We start from the raw sequence: 16,704 nt of genomic DNA on the forward strand, positions 1-16,704 counted from the left end.
AAATAACAAAGCCTGTTCTTCAAACTGCTGCATAAAACATGCTCATGCTGGCGGCACAATATCTATTATACATGTACTGTATCATAAGCAGCTTTTTTCTAAGAAATCCATTTTATGTTTTGCTATGCCAAGTTGTATGGAAAATTCATTATAATGGCTTTCCTAATGAAGGTTTTCAGTGTGACTATCTGGGAGGGCTGCTGGAGCAGGGAACTAGCGAGCAGAAGAGTTTGCAGTTTATTGCTTTACAAATCACTCTGGAGATCCGCCAAGAGTGACCCAAGGTTTTCAATACACTGCAAGGTGAAAGGTTGATCAGGTTCAGTTCAGACAAGAGAAAACTGACTTGAGCCCATGCCTATTACTCGTGAAGACGTACATTTAATCTCCAGTGACTCTCCTCTCTACATCAGTTTTCCAATTTACAACCTGTCATTTTCCAAACGGTGCTTATATATTTTCCATTCTACGCATGTATTGTGTATGCTGCTCTCTGGAACTCTGCCAATGGGCTTGTTAGTGACCGCAGACTCACACCTATCTTTTTTTTTTTGCCCATTTTTATATATTTAAAATTTTCACCACCTTTGGATGGCTTTTATTTTTGTTGTGTCCTTCAGGCTCCCTATTTGCTAACTGCTATGGGCAATTTGTATTTGCATTGAGCCCGATGTGTGAAGAAAAAAATACCAGCTGGAATCGGCCTAACCCTACTGTAACCGGCAGCTTTGCAGCTTACAGGGGTCTCAGGAGAGAAGCAGCACATAAAATCAGTTGTTTTTTTTAAATAAATAATGGCTGAGTATATATTGAGCTCTAAGTGCCTGTTCACACATAGAAATGCATAAAATGCGTAAAAATGCTTGAATAATGGACGTGCATTTTTATGTGCGCTGATGCGCATTTTAACACTTGTTGATATGTGTTTTTATACGTGTAAAAATGCTATGCATTTTGCAGGTTATTTCCACTGACGTCACATCCTTTTCCTGTTTGTGGGTTGAGAGAAGGCGTGAGGGAAAAAAATGGAGACAGAGATGAACACATTTTTGTTTTAGAGCCCATTCAGACTAGCGCGACTTGTCAGATGACTTGTCAGCCTGACCAGTCGCGGTCGGTCGCGGTCCGTTGAGTAGTACAGGACCCGTTCTAATAGGAGCGACACAAGTTGCTCCGACTTAGAAAAAGGGTCCTGTACTACTTTGGGGCGACCTGGGAGTGACTTGCATAGACTTCCATTATGTGAAGTCCCTGCAAGTCGCGCCGAAGTCGCGGTGCACAGCGGTGCACGCGACTTCACAGGTCGCCCCCCCAAGTCGGATCGACCTCAGTGTGAACCGGCTCTTACAGAGGCATTGGCGAACGGGATGTCTATCATAACAGCTCAAATCATTGTGATTGCACTAGCTATATTGAAGGAGATTAGGGCAAGCAAACAGCCCCCTAAACCACTTAAGCCCCGGAAGATTTTACCCCCTTCCTGACCAGGGCCTATTATTGCGATTCGGCACTGCATGACTTTAACGGACAATTGCGCGGTCGTGCGACACTGTACCGAAATTAAATTGACGTCCTTTATTTCCCACAAACAGAGCTTTCTTTTGGTGGTATTTGATCACCTGTGCGATTTTTTGATCATGCGCTATAAACAAAAAAAGAGCGACAATTTTTCAAAAATAACAATATTTTTCACATTTTTTTTATATGAAATTCCCCCCAAAAAAATGTAAAAATCTAAATTTTTTAACATTTTAGGCCAATTTGTTTTCTGCTACATATTTTTGGTAAAAAAAAAAAATCACAATAAGCGTATTTTGATTGGTTTGCGCAAAAGTTATTGCGTTTACTAACTAAGGGAAAGATTTTTGTAATTTTTATTGTTTTTTTAACGAGTAATGGCGGCGATCTGCGATTCCTTTTTTCGGGACTGCGACATTGGGGCGGACAGATCGGACCCCTGACTGACATTTTTGACACTTTTGGGGGTACCAGTGGCATTACTACAGTAATCAGTGCTATACATATGCACTGTTACTGTAAAAATGACACTGGCAGGGAAGGGGTTAACTTTATTGGAGAAGGAGGGGTTAAGTGTGTCTCTAGGGGCGTGCTTCTAACTGTAAAGGGATGTGGCTGTTTGTGTAACAGCAGAGATATGCGATCCTACATAGCAGGAACGTATGATCTCTGCACTTACACAAGGGAGAATGACAGGCGGCTTTGTTTACATTAGCCGCCTGCCTTTCTCCCTCTGTACCGGACGATTGCGAGTGACCGGCGGACATCGGGTCCGCCGGTCACACGCATGGACATGTTAGGGAGCGAGAGGGGCGGGAGCGAGCAGGGCGGGAGCGTGCCTCCGGCGGCGCGCGCTCGCCCCATAGAGGCTCACAGGCTAGCGACGTAGCCCTACATCACTTTGCCTGTGAGGGGCTGACTGCCGCCGTAAATAGTCGTACGGCAGTCGGCAAGTGGTTAAAGTGCATCCATTGCTCACACAACATGAGAGTAAAGGGAAGATTTGTACCTTATACCAGGATTTACGATGTCACTCATCTATTTCTATAAGTCCTGCCATTGAGACACCTCACTAACTGCACACTTTTTATTTCCCCTCTAAGATGGTTGCCTTAAGTGACAAAATAATAAAAAAGCTTTTTTTTTTCTCAATAGACCTGCATTGCATTGAAGAACGTTTATATGCATTTACGATGTTGCATTAAAATGCATATAAGTAGCATTTAATTGCAACACACTGCACATGACACTAGCATTGTGGTGTGAACAGGACACATAGAGCAGTGTTTCTCAACTCCGGTCCCCAGGTAACACTAAGAGGCCAGGTTTGCAAGAAAACTGAAATACATCACAGGTGATATAATTTGCTTCTCAGTGATTGCAATATTCTAGTCTGCATCTCCCCAAGGTAATACTTAAAATCTGGCCTGTTAGTGTGCCTTGAGGACCGGAGTTGAGAAACACTGACATAGAAAAACTAAATAATTCACTTTTTCCCAGCGCTTTTGCAGACTTAATAGTAGTTTTGACACAATTTCAATGCATTTGTCAGCTGCTGCTATGAAAATTATCAAACATTGGTGTGTGTGTGTGTGTGTATATATATATATATATATATATATTATTCTATCTTTTCATGTGACAACACTGAAGAAATGACACTTTGCTACAATGTAAAGTAGTGAGTGTACAGCTTGTATAACAGTGTAAATTTGCTGTCCCCTCAAAATAACTCAACACACAGCCATTAATGTCTAAACTGCTGGCAACAAAAGTGAGTACACCCCTAAGTAAAAATACGTGTCGATATTTTGTGTGGCCATCATTATTTTCCAGCACTGCCTTAACCCTCTTGGGCATTGAGTTCACCAGAGCTTTACAGGTTACCACTGGAGTCATTCCACTCCTCCATGACAACATCACGGAGCTGGTGGATGTTAGAGATCTTGCACTCCTCCACCTTCCGTTTGAGGATGCCCCACAGATGCTCAATAGGGTTTAGGCCTGCAGACATGCTTGGCCAGTCCATCACCTTTACCCTCAGCTTCTTTAGCAAGGCAGTGGTCGTCTTGGAGGTGTGTTTTGGGTTGTTATGTTGGAATACTGCCCTGCGGCCCAGTCAAGAGTGGGGAAGTGTAGGAACATCTGACAATATTTTTATGAGGAGAAAAGACATCTATTCATCTAGGACACTAGAAAAGAACTGAAACATGGTCGGAGTGGGAAGGATTATATCTGTCTGACTAATACCTTTTTTTTTGTTTCCAATTATCCTGTAGGCAGCAGTATTTCCCATACATCTCAGAATTCCTTTTTGACCCTACGCTCCTTAACCGATTGCCGACCGCCACAAGTACATATACTGCGGCGGTCAGCCCCGGCCAGGCAAAGTGACGTACCGGTACATCACTAGCCTGGGAGCAAATAGCGGGCGGGCGGGCGCGCGCCGTCGGAGGCGCGCTCCCGCCTCGGCTCGTTCACGGACACCTCCGTGCGTGTGACTGGCGGACCCCATATTCGCCGGTCACTCGCGATCGTCCGCTGTGAAGGGAGAAAGGCAGGCAGCTAGTGTAAACAAAGCGGCCTGTCATTCTTCCCTGTGTAAAAGCACTGATCTAACGGTCCTGCTATGTAGGACCGTTGATCTCTGCTGTTACGCACACAGCCACATCCCTGCACAGTTAGAAGCACGTCCCTAGGGACACACATAGTCACTGCATCTCTAATAAAGTTAACCCCTTCCCTGCCAGTGTCATTTTTACAGTAACAGTGCATATATATAGCACTGATTACTGTAGTAATGTCACTGGTACCCCCAAAAGTGTCAAAAATGTCAGTCAAGGGTCCAATCTGTCCGCCGCAATGTTGCAGTCCCGCAAAAAAAAAAATCGCAGATCGCCGCCATTACTCGTTAAAAAAAAAAAAAACAACAAAAATGACAAAAATCTTTCCCTTAGTTAGTAAACGCAATAACTTTTGCGCAAACCAGTCAAAATACGCTTATTGTGATTTTTTTTTACCAAACATAGGTAGCAGATAACATATTGGCCAAAAATTTAAAAAAATTTTGATTTTTACATTTTTTTTTGGGGGGGGGGGGGGGGATTTCATATAAAAAAATGTGAAAAATATTGTTATTTTTGCAAAATTGTCGCTCTTCTTTTGCTTATAGCGCATGATCAAAAAATCGCACAGGTGATCAAATACCACCAAAATAAAGCTCTGTTTGTGGGAAAAAAAGGATGTAAAATTTGTTTTGGTACAGCGACCGCGCAATTGTCCGTTAAAGTCACGCAGTGCCGAATCGCAAAATACCCCCTGGTCAGAAAGGGGGTAAAATCTTCCGGGGCTTAAGTGGTTAATGATTGATTAGGAAAACATGTTTTAGTAGAGCGAGAAAGATCATTTGACTAGGTTTTAATTACAGTAGTAGAAGTATAAATAAAAGATAGGGGTTTAGGGTGAAATTATTAGGATATCCATAATACATTTTATATACTGCTAGGTTTATTCAAGTAATACCCTACTCTTACCCAACCGTAAAATCAAGGTTTACCTTTCACATGAAAGTTTTGCTTTAAGACTTAACACTAAAATTCTTGCTTAGCCTCAGTTGTGACTCAGCTTATCCTAATATATTGCTCACAAGACAACGTATGAAAAACTGTAAGTACATAAGAATTACGTTTATCACGAATTAGACATAAATTGAAACAAAATGTGCTAATTGAAGCAGCTAGATCCTGATCAAGTCTAATGCCAGTAAGATTTAGAAGCTCCACAATGTGATATATGGCCTGTACCTGTTCTTCCGAAGGACAAATGGAAATGCTTTGATATTTTGCCAGTCTGGACAGCTCTCTCCATCCTTCACACACAACATGTATTTTGACAACCACCTCTACAGGTCATGTTCCCTGTAATATAAGCCACTAGGGGGGCAGCTATTTTTGAGAGGTGACTGCTGAGAGTGTGGGCATTGACATTTCCCTGTGCCAGGCAAGCTAAAGGAGGTCCTTCAAAATAACTTTCCAGTTCTGTAAGAAAAACCCTTCTAATTAAAATATCAGAGATAGAAAATAAGAATTTTATTGGAACAATTCCGAGCTGTTTAGTTAGTGAACTGCCACACTACAGGCTTCTTTTCATTTCCAAATCCCTTCATGGCTACAGCATCCACGCACATAGCTACTAGTATCCTAAGAGAAACATACAATGAAAGCATAATATTCTACGTTCCACACAATGCCTGCCAACCTGCATCTTGGCCTTCACCTCCTTTTTCATTACCACATATATTCCCTAAGAAACTTCTTGTAACCTTGTACAGCTGAGCCAGTAACAAATCAAAGAACAGAGCTATAACAGAGACAGCAATAGCAATATCATAAAAACTGTTTCACTGTTTTACACTTCTCCTTGGCAAAAAAAAAAATGCCAAAGTAATCATCACAGAGCCATAGTACATGCTAAGAAGAGAAGAGGGAAAAGTAAGCCGCAAAGATGTCTTACAATACTATCAAAGTGATCTCAACAGTCATTCGCGTTAAATCAGTTTTATGTACCACTAAAAAACCCCTTAAAGTGAATGTGGCTTGGCTATGGACTTTTAATTATTTACATTTTCTTAAACAGTCCTAACATATGCCTTAAAACAGGTCTGTGGCTGCAGGAGCTGTGGAGTCCAGGGTTCATACACATTTTCACCAATAAAATTCCATGACATCTACATGACTTTTCCATGACTTCACGTAAATATTCATGACCTAATGTTTCATGAAATGTCTATGTATACATGTTAAATAAGAAGAAAATCCATGAACGTGATGACGCGGGGGTGCGGTAACCGAAACGGTTACCACCCCCTTCCGCGTCATCATCACGTTCATGCGGCCGGCCCGCCCTCCAGTGACACTTCCGCTGCCTCATTGGTTGATAATCTCCCGGCTGTTACTGCTGCTGCTAGCCAGTCACAGTGTCTCCAGGAAAACCGCGGCCGGCCCTCCCCGCAGCCTGATTGGGTCATCTCTTCGGCTGCTGCTGGCCAATGACAGCACGCGCATACCGTGACGCTAATACAGCGAAATGTAAATACAGTATGTGGCACTATAATTATAAAATAATTAAAATAATTAAGCATCCGCTCCCCGCAGCTCCCAGCTCCTCCACAGTAATTTAATTCCATGATTTTTCCAAAACCTAGTGTGTTTCCTAATTTTCCATGACCTTTCCAGGCCTGGAAAGTGTCATCTAAAAATTCCAAAACTTTTCCAGGATTTCCAGGACCGTATGAACCCTGGGAGTCATTTATTTTCAAAGTTCACTGCAGAATCACTGACGTTGCCCAAGTCCCTCTTATGTAGCTCTGCTCCCCCCCTTCTAGCAGTGACTAAGCAGCCTGCAGCAAATGAAGTCAGAGTAAAAGTCAGAACTCCCAAACTCAAATTTAAGGTACCGTATTTTCTGGCGTATAAGACGACTGGGCGTATAAGACGACACCCCTAATTTTCAAGTTTTGGGCTATACTCGCTGTATAAGACTACCCCCCTTCCGAAGCAAGGCAACACCATTGAAAAACATCAGATTTCTCATAGATCTCCAAGGTACCCCAAGTACTGTAATACATGTAATCTCTCATAATATCGCCAAGGTACCCTAAGTATAAGTATTACCAGTAGATGTAATCTCAAGACACTGGCTCTTCGGGAATCCTGTACCGGTATACCATATGTACCGTAGCATCAGCTACATACAGTATACCGCGTTGAGCCAATCACAGTGAGCGATGTATTATATTATTGAATGCAAAGCCTACTCGGATTGGCAGAGTCAGACATGCGGGCTGATGTTACTCCGCCAATCCGAGCAGGCTTTGCATTCAACAGAAGAATACATCGCTCTCCCTGATTGGCTCAGCGCGGTACACTGTATGTAGCCGAAGCTACGATACATACGGTATACCGGTAACGGATTCCCACACAGCCAGCGTCTTGAGAGATTACATCTACCGGTAATACTTATACTTAGGTTACCTTGGAGATATTATACTCAGCGTATAAGACGACCCCCCATTTTTGGGGAATTTTTTTGAGGTTCAAAAGTAGTCTTATACGCCAGAAAATACAGTACTTTACTCTGCAATGACTAGACATCATGGCATCATTATCTATGGCAAACCCAAAATGACGAACAATAGGAGTGAACCTGACAGTATTAATGAACTTTACCATAACAGGGTCCCAGTAGACCACAGAACACAACCAGTATCCATGCCAGCAGTAATACACATTTTGTACAATGCAGCATTGCCTAAATTAGGTAGCAAAGGAGGGACCAGGCAGTCCGTTTAGCAACACTGATACTAATCAGAACTGGTAGTATTTAAATGTAAAGCTGAACTGTCAAGTGCAGGTGACCAAACTAATAATAGAATGCTTACATGCTCTCCCTACAATAGCTTTTTTGAACACAAGAAAATAGGTGTTCCTTAAAAAGTTTTTCGAAATGTTGGCAACCATGCAGGAAGGGTAAAACATGTGAACCTGTCCCACTGCAAGACCATAACAAATGGCCCCAGGACCCACTGAAAGGGCCCAGGACCCTTCATGATATCTTGCACCTGGGCCTTGAAAGTCTTAGTTACGCCTCTACAATGATTTCATGTCTTCTGAGCAAGACGAAACATACAGTTGACCTAGATTTTGGTAACTTTCTCTTTAAACCATGCATGTCAAGTCAGTTGTGAATAATATAGAACACTTGCAGTGCAAAATCTGCATCTGTTCTTTTGCCCAGTCATACTTTTCATCCATTGCACAGCACTGTGTGTCTGCTACTTACCCGCCATATTAGTTGAGGCACAAGGTCACACTGAGCTCCATTCCTGTTCGTAGATCCCATTACCTGATGGAAGCCCATCAATGTAATCCAGTAACTAGAAGCAGGAGTAGATAGGACATGCCTCCAGCTGTACAAAGTCTTATTAGGCACAGTTGAGTCTAAAAGAATAGTAAGTGCCTAAGTGCTGTCTCGTGGATGGAAGTCCCTTACTGCTAATGACCTTAAAATGTATTGTAAAGGTTTTCATTTTTTTTATTTTGCTTTAGCACATTAAACTGTGCTAATATTAATGATAAATATCCAAAATTTGCAGCCCAGAAAATTCACCTCTCAGGCTCTCAGTTGTCTAACTTTATAGCTAAGAAGTCATATGCTTGAAAACCCACATGAATATATTAGCTCTTTATTATTGACGGTATCTGTCCCATAAAACAGGTGCTATAGATGCTCAGCTGGATGCAATGAAATGTGGAGATATGCGAATACCTTTTGTTTTGCATAGCAATTGTGTGTTAAGGAAAGCTCCAGTACTTACCAGTCTCCCCCCAGATGGGTAGATACTCATCTTGCTGGATATCCAACATGATTTCCAAGCCGTTTCCTGTCCCTCCTTTCACGGTGGTGAGCGGAGGCCTTCCATCATGTCCAGAATTGAACATGTAACATTTTCCGTACCTTGTGAACACCTGAAGAGAGACAGAAGCGAGGAATGGCCTTAATAATTAATTCGAAGGCAGCAGTAGAGCAAACACACTGGTAAAAGATTGATAAATGACATGTTCAAGAAAATACAACAAAGTTACTCCTTACATTTTTCCACCAGAAAACTACATCTAAACCCCATATCACTGCACTGCATAAGTGTGTTCTTATGTTTTCTGTTTATTTTTAGCAAGCACTACTAGGTTTATGACTTTGTGAAGCATACATTATGTTGTTTCTCTGATGTGTTTCAAATTTTAAACTGGATTTTGCAAGTGAAATCAGATGTTGAGGTTTTCATTCAAGAACATGGGGTTTTTCGATGAAGTTCTATGTTATTTTCACTACTGTACTCTATTGCTTGGCCCACTTGCCTTGACACTGGCTTATTGAAAAAGAAAGAAGGAAAGGTCTGTTATCCACAGCAAACTAATTCAGCTGTCAGTTTTCCAATGCATTTTTAAAACAAAAGCCAACATCACTTTGGTTGCTATGGGGAACCCGTACTTTTTATTTTTTTTTTAAATATAGACATACTCATTTAACAAAGGCAGCCATCAATGAACTAACAGCCTCAGAAAGCTATTTGCATTTATGACCACATTATAGACGACATTCAGTTTAGGTTTGAATGTGATTGGTTGTTGTACAAAGACAGCTTTTTATTTCGCTGTCAAAGTCGCACAGGGTGGTGAAAAATATAATTATATAGAATGTAAACAGAAAAATGGTATACAGCATCCTATGAATGGAAGGGTTCATTGAGATTCTGCCATTACAGATGCTGCATGTACTGCATGTATAAAAGTGTTAAGCCCTGGAATAGAATCAGATTTTCCTGCCGTTGTGTACTAATTTCCTGCTTCATTCTTTGCTCAAAGACAGCAGAGAATATATGATGGTTTTTTATTACTGAAGACATTTTACACAAAATACACAGAGCGACATAAGGGAAATCCTTTGGGTCCAATTCACCTCATCTCTCTCACCTTTGAGATAAGGCTTTGCTCCTAAATTACTCCAGCACCGGGCTGATTTATAGGATAAGGCAGCCCGTATCTGCTTGGCTTTCTTTATTGCAGCAAGGAACGGAGAGATAGTTCCAACAATAAAATGTTAGGAGAGGCCCTGACAGAGAATGAGATGATATTTGGTGAGGGGAGAATAATAAACCTAGAAATGTAACCACAGTGACACTTCCTCTCTTTATCTTCCACCTAGAGGAACGTGCAGCCAAGGGTTCTATCCATAGATTCATCATCGGCAAAGTCAGCAAACATAGTCAAAGTCACCTCTAAGAAGACAGAGTAGATCTGCCTGATAATGAGAAGCAGAGTTGACTGAGGCAGATCTTATAAATTGCATTGCATTCTGGCTTTCAATGTGTGGGGACAACTAGATCGCTCACAGTCCTGGTGCATTTTTGCTACAGACCACCTCCAAGTGTGAAATTGTTAAATATTGCATAGCTTTTTCCAAGTGTCGGCCTATTAATGGAGAAAACAATGGGGGAAATTGCTTTCCTAAAAAGTAGATCTACAGGTTATAGTGCAATTTAAATAGTTTGTTTGGACCAGCTTGGTGCAAATTATTTAAACATTATTCAAACCTGGGAGATCTACTTTAACACAATACTTCAGCCAAAACTTATATTGTTGGTTTTGGAGGGTTTAGAGCCTCTGGAGGAAGTTAAAGGGTGGAGGTGACTTCACTTCACTTCCTGTCCTGTGGGGCACCATTTGCCAGGACAAATGAATACACAAAAAACAAAAAAAAATTGCAGAGGTTCTAACTAGGGATAGACTGATATGTTTTTTTCAGGGCCGATACCGATACCGATATTTTGGTCACAACGTATCGGTATCGGCCAATATGGGCCAATATTTTGTACATTTAAAGTTTTGAAAAATAAAGACATTTTTTGACACAAATCTGGTACTGAACATGTTAATTTTTGTTTAATGCTTAATGGCTGGCTTACTGGCACCCTGTGGTGGGTGACTGGCTGGCACCCTGTGGTAGGTGGGTGGCTTGCACAGGGGCTGTGGGTGGCTGACTGGTACAGTGCCTGTGGCTGGCTGGTACAGAGCCTGTAGGTGGCTGGCTGTCTGGCACCCTGTGGTGGGTGGCTGGCTGGCACCCTGTGGTGGGTGGGTGGCTGGCTGGCACAGGGGCTGTGGGTGGCTGGTTGGTACAGGGCCTGTGGGTGGCTGGGTGGCTGGCTGACTGGTACAGGGCCTGTGGGTGGCTGGCTGGTACAGGGCCTGTGGATGTGGATGGCTGGCTTCCACCGGGCTGCTGTGGGTGGGTGTATGGCTGTACTACACTCCCTACTAGTCCCGACTCCGGATGAGGCTGTCTAAGGCTAGGGAGGCAGCCTAAGGTGGCAGAATGACGTCACAAAAATATTGTCAATATCGGCCAGTTATGGGGCCGATACCAATATATCGGGGAAAGTGCATATCGGCCGCCGATATATCGGCCTTGCCGATAATCGGTCTATCCCTAGTTCTAACTTCTTTTTTTACTGCCATTTAGGTACCTGTTGGGGAGATTCTCTCTCACTTCCTGCTCTCTCGGACATCTGCCAAGGAAGCTAGTAGAAGTCTCCGCAAATGAAACACAGACAACAAAAAAACATTAGCAGACATTCTAACCCTTCCCCAATCTATTCTGATGACTTTGCCATTTAATAAATCATAAATCCTGACACAGTAGGGAATATCCACATGAAACCAGGCACAAAATGCTAATATCATTACAGCAGATGGTTCAGCAGCACCCCTCCTCCTTCCCAAAAATAAAAAAAAAAACACAGCTCTAATTCTGTCACAGTTGAGGAAAGTGGTAAACCAGCACTGGACCCGAAGGGTTACCTTACTGGTATTATCTTAACGTATTAATGTTGGTGTAAATGATCTGTTTCCTGGGCAGGCAGCTTTAACTCTTCAGAAGATCTCCACAGTCTCTATGGCTTGGAATATAACATAACAAGAATGGAAACTGAAGCGCCACACCACTAAGAGGTCACTGCTGATTCTGTCACAAGCACAGAGAAATCCCTAAGAGTGTCCTCAAGCAGGGCTTGGGCATGTTTCAGTCCTGTTAAAAATATCCTCCTTTACTTATGGAACCAAGAAAATCCCAACATCCCTGATCCCAGCTGCTTGGTACACATTTTGTAAAATCTCCAGTGTCAGTTGTCCTTTGGGTACAGGCACTCATAAACCCAACAACCACTGGTGATGAAAAGTCATTTGAGTTTTTTGTTAGGATAATATCCTTCATATTGGAAACAACACATGTAACATGTCAGTTTTTCTTTAGATCCCAAATGATCCAAAAGTTAGACTAAACATTTGGTAAAAACAGGGCTGTCTGATAAGTTTAATCAGCAGGCCCAGTTTTTCTAAGCATTATTCTCTTACCTTTTTGAAACATTTAGTATCCTGACATAGATCTATAGTATGCCCACTAGGGAGTGATTCTACTGATCAGCAATGAAAGAAGAGGACAGAATTAGACCTCACAGGACTTCTCCGATGGTCTGTCGCTTGGTAAGCCTGTGCAGTATCACTGTTTGCAAAAGCAATATGTCTGCCCTACCTGTTACAGTATCTCACAAAAGTGAATACACCCCTCACATTTTTGTAAATACTTTATTATACCTTTTCATGTGACAACACTGAAGAAATGACACTTAGCTACAAAGTAAAGTAGTGAGTGTACAGCTTGTATAACAGTCCCCTCAAAATAACTCAACACACAGCCATTAATGTCTAAACTGCTGGCAACCAAAGTGAGTACACCCCTAAGTGAAAATGTCCAAATTGGGCCCAATTAGCCATTTTCCCTCCCCGCTGTCATGTTACTCGTTAGTGTTACAAGGTCTCAGGTGTGAATGGGGAGCAGGTGTGTTATATTTGGTGTTATCGCTCTCACTCTCTCATTGTGGTCACTGGAAGTTTAACATGGCACCTCATGGCAAAGAACTCCCTGAGGATCTGAAAAAAAAAATTGCTGTGCTACATAAAGATGGCCTAGGCTATAAGAAGATTGCCAAGGCCCTGAAACTGAGTGTCAGCACAGTGGCCAAAACCATACAGTGTTTAAACAGGACAGGTTCTACCCAGAACAGGCCTCGCCATGGTCGACCAAAGAAGTTGAGTGCACATGCTCAGCGTCATATCCAGAGGTTGTCGTTGGGAAATAGACGTGTGAGTGCTGCCAGCATTGCTGCAGAGGTTGGAGGGTGGGGGGTTCAGCCTGTCAGTGCTCAGACTATACATCACACACTGCATCAAATTGGTCTGCATGGTTGTCATCGCAGAAGGAAGCCTCTTCTAAAGATGGTGCACAAGAAAGCTCGCAAACAGTTTGCTGAAGACAAGCAGACTAAGGACATGGATTAATTGAACCATGTCCTGTGGTCTGATGAGAGCAAGATAAACTTATTTTGTTCAGATGGTGTCAAGCGTGTGTGTGGCGGCAACCAGATGAGGAGTACAAAGACAAGTGTGTCTTGCCTACAGTCAAGCATAGCGGTGGGAGTATCATGGTCTGGCACTGGGTAGCTACAGTTTATTGAGGGAACCATGAATGCCAACATGTACTGTGACATACTGAAGCAGATCCCCTCCCTTCGGAGACTGGGCCGTCTCCCCCCCCCCCCCCAAACACACCTCCAAGACGACCACTGCCTTGCTAAAGAAGCTGAGGGTTGTAACGCTCCTGCGTTTCTTATATGGTGTGGATTTTCAGCTGCAGAAATAGTTCCACGTCAGTAGTCATGTAAGAGATATGCTGAGATACCATTCCCAACCTCAATGACTCATCATGTGTGGAAGGTCTTATTTCAGCCAGTAAATACACACAATTAGCAAACTGGTTCCTAGAGTGACTTTATGTATGTGGTAACACAATGATGAAGGTTGAGGGATAGGTTGAGTGGAGGTGGTAGGTGATAGACACTTGAAGGTGAGACAGTAGCAGATGGATGCAGGAAGGTTTAGCAATGTTGTATGATAGCAGATGATAGAATAGCAGGTGGACATACAAAAGAGATCAACCCAGTGCAGAAAAGTAGCAGTAGTCTCAAGAGCTAGCAATCTAGTTATGCAGATGTGATAAACAGTCTTTACTATGCAGAGCTAGATAGTGTAAGCTTAGTATAAGTTTATAGAGAATTCCCCTGCGGGGTACTTAGCACTATTAGCGATACAGCCGAAGAGTGGTTCAGGAGAGGCGGATGATCCAGTAGCGGGATACAGGGATCAGCGCAGCGAGGTTCCGTCAGCGAAGTAAGCTTGCAAGCATGGAAGCTTCAAGCAAGGTTAGCATCCAGGTAAAGGTGTTTGAACGAACACATGTGAGTGAGAACCGGCGCTTTAAATAGCCATCTAGTCCGGCGCTGGGTGATGACAGCTCCAGTCTTAAAGGTGTATGCGCACCTTTCCAAAAGTAAATGGTGGGGCGCATACACTTGTGGAAAGTGTAATTTAGGGTACCAAAGGTACCGGAACATTACAATACCCCCCCCTTAAGGCCTGCTCCTGAAGGCCTCTGGAGCTGGTTTGTCTGGGTATCTCGCATGAAAATTGCGGATTAATCTAGGGGCATGTATGTCAGAGGTGTTTAGCCAGGTGTCGTCTTGGGGCCCATAGTTCTTCCATCTAACCAAGTACTGAAGTCTTCTTCTGTAGATACGAGAATCCAGAATCTCTTTTATCTCGTATTCTTCTCCACCTTCAACTTGTACAGGAGGGGGAGGTGGAATATTAGGCCTTATTCCTTGGTCCGGAACATGGGGTTTTAGTAGCGACACATGGAAAATGGGATGGATTTTTAGGTCCATTGGCAATGTAAGCTGCACTGCAGCTTTTCCAATAAGTTTCTTGATTGGGAAAGGTCCCAAGAACAGAGGTCCAAGCTTTTTGCTAGGGATCTTCAGTCTCAAGTTTTTTGTTGATGTCATGGTCTTACCTTCTTGCTGTTCTCCTTCGTTTGACATGTGCTGGCGGCCATCTTGGTTTCTGGGTTTCTTATAGCCTCCCACTCTGCGGCTCCTCCTTCCCACTGGGAGGAGCTGGATGCCTAGCTCATATATATAGGAGGTCTGTGGCTTCAGTTCCTTGCTTGGTCCTCCTGTGTTCACATGCTTCTAAGACTGCTGCTGCTTCTGGTTCCTGATCCTGGCTTCGTCTGATTACCCTGCTGGTTCCTGATCCTGGCTTCGTCTGACTACCCTGCTGGTTCCTGATCCTGGCTTCGTCTGACTACCCTGCTGGTTCCTGATCCCGGCTTCGTCTGACTACCCTCCTGGCTCCTGACCTCTGGCTTCGCAAAGACTCTGCTTCGGTTTTGCCATCCGTTTGGACTTTTGCTTTACAGCTTGATTTTCAATAAAGCCTTCTTATTTTCACTTATCTGTTGTTGTACGTCTGGTTCATGGTTCCGTGACATTAGGACCAAGCCATGAATTCTGACGGTACAGGGCCATCCTCGCTACCCACGCTGGTTGCCAGACTTGATCAGCAGGATCACCTGTTGGGTCAGTTCGCCGTGGCGTTGCAAATCCTGCTTGAACGCACGGCTCATTTCGCTCCCATTGCCGATGGGTCGGTTGTCGCTCCTGGGCCCGCTCCTACTGCCGCTCCGGTTGTTGCGCCAGAGTCTACCCCGACACCTGTTGTTGCGCCTGCGGTGTTTCGGGGTATGACCGGTTCTGCCCCCCTTCCACAGCGCTTTGGGGAAGAGCCAACTCAGTGCCGAGGTTTCCTTAACCAGGTGGGCATTTATTTCGAGTTGCTGCCACATGCCTTTCCTACTGAGAGATCAAAGGTGGGCTTCTTAATTTCGCTGCTCTCAGACAAGGCCTTGGCCTGGGCCAGCCCTTTATGGGAGAACAACAATCCGGTGGTTGCCGAGTTTTCCGGTTTTGTTGCTTCTCTTCGGAGGGTATTCGATGTGCCGGCTCGTGCTGCCTCTGCTGCGAAGCTCCTTATGTCCATCAGACAAGGTTCACGATCCGTAGCTGAATACGCCATTGAGTTTCGTACCCTGGCAGCAGAGGTGGGCTGGAATAATGAGGCTCTGGTCGCTGCTTTCTCTCATGGTCTCTCGGATGCCTTGAAGGATGAGGTTGCAGCTAAGGACCTACCAGTGGAGCTCGAGTCTCTTATTTCTTTCCTGATTTTGATTGACACCAGACTCAGGGAGAGACCTTCCTTTAAGGAGAGTCTGCGGAGGCCTCCTAACAGATTGGCGCCTACCTTTGCTGTCCCACCCGTGCCTCCCTCTCCTCCCACGCCTCCTGGGGATGACTTGGCTGGGGATGAACCCGTGCAGCTGGGCTTTGCTCGCCTGTCCGAGGGGGAGAGGGTACTCCGGAGACGCGAGGGCCGATGCATGTACTGTGGTCTCGGTGGGCATTTTCGGTTGGCATGTCCGAACCGTCCGGGAAACGCTCGCACCTGAGATCCTGTCGGGGGCAGATCTTGGGTGGAGTCTCCTCGTCCCCGGTTTCCCGTGTTGACAAACCACTGATCACTGTTGTCCTCTCCTGGGTCGGGGGCTCAGTGACGACCCAGGGGTTGGTGGACTCTGGTGCTGGTGGTTTGTTCATTGATAGTGTGTTCGCTGCCG

At 44.0% G+C, this 16,704-nt stretch overlaps 1 protein-coding gene across 2 annotated transcripts in view; it reads right to left on the reverse strand.

Moving 5' to 3' along the window:
• The window catches only part of ASIC2 (acid sensing ion channel subunit 2), a 1,163,119-nt gene that overhangs the window by 312,060 nt on the left and 834,355 nt on the right, over positions 1-16,704 (reverse strand). For both annotated transcript variants that reach the window (XM_082271615.1, XM_082271614.1), the window contains exon 2: positions 8,894-9,044. In XM_082271615.1, coding sequence (XP_082127741.1) covers positions 8,894-9,044 — 151 coding nt within the window. The remainder of the gene's footprint in view (positions 1-8,893; positions 9,045-16,704) is intronic.

This window comes from Pelophylax lessonae (genome assembly GCF_965119305.1).
Source record: "Pelophylax lessonae genome assembly, chromosome: 11".
Taxonomy (NCBI): domain Eukaryota; kingdom Metazoa; phylum Chordata; class Amphibia; order Anura; family Ranidae; genus Pelophylax; species Pelophylax lessonae.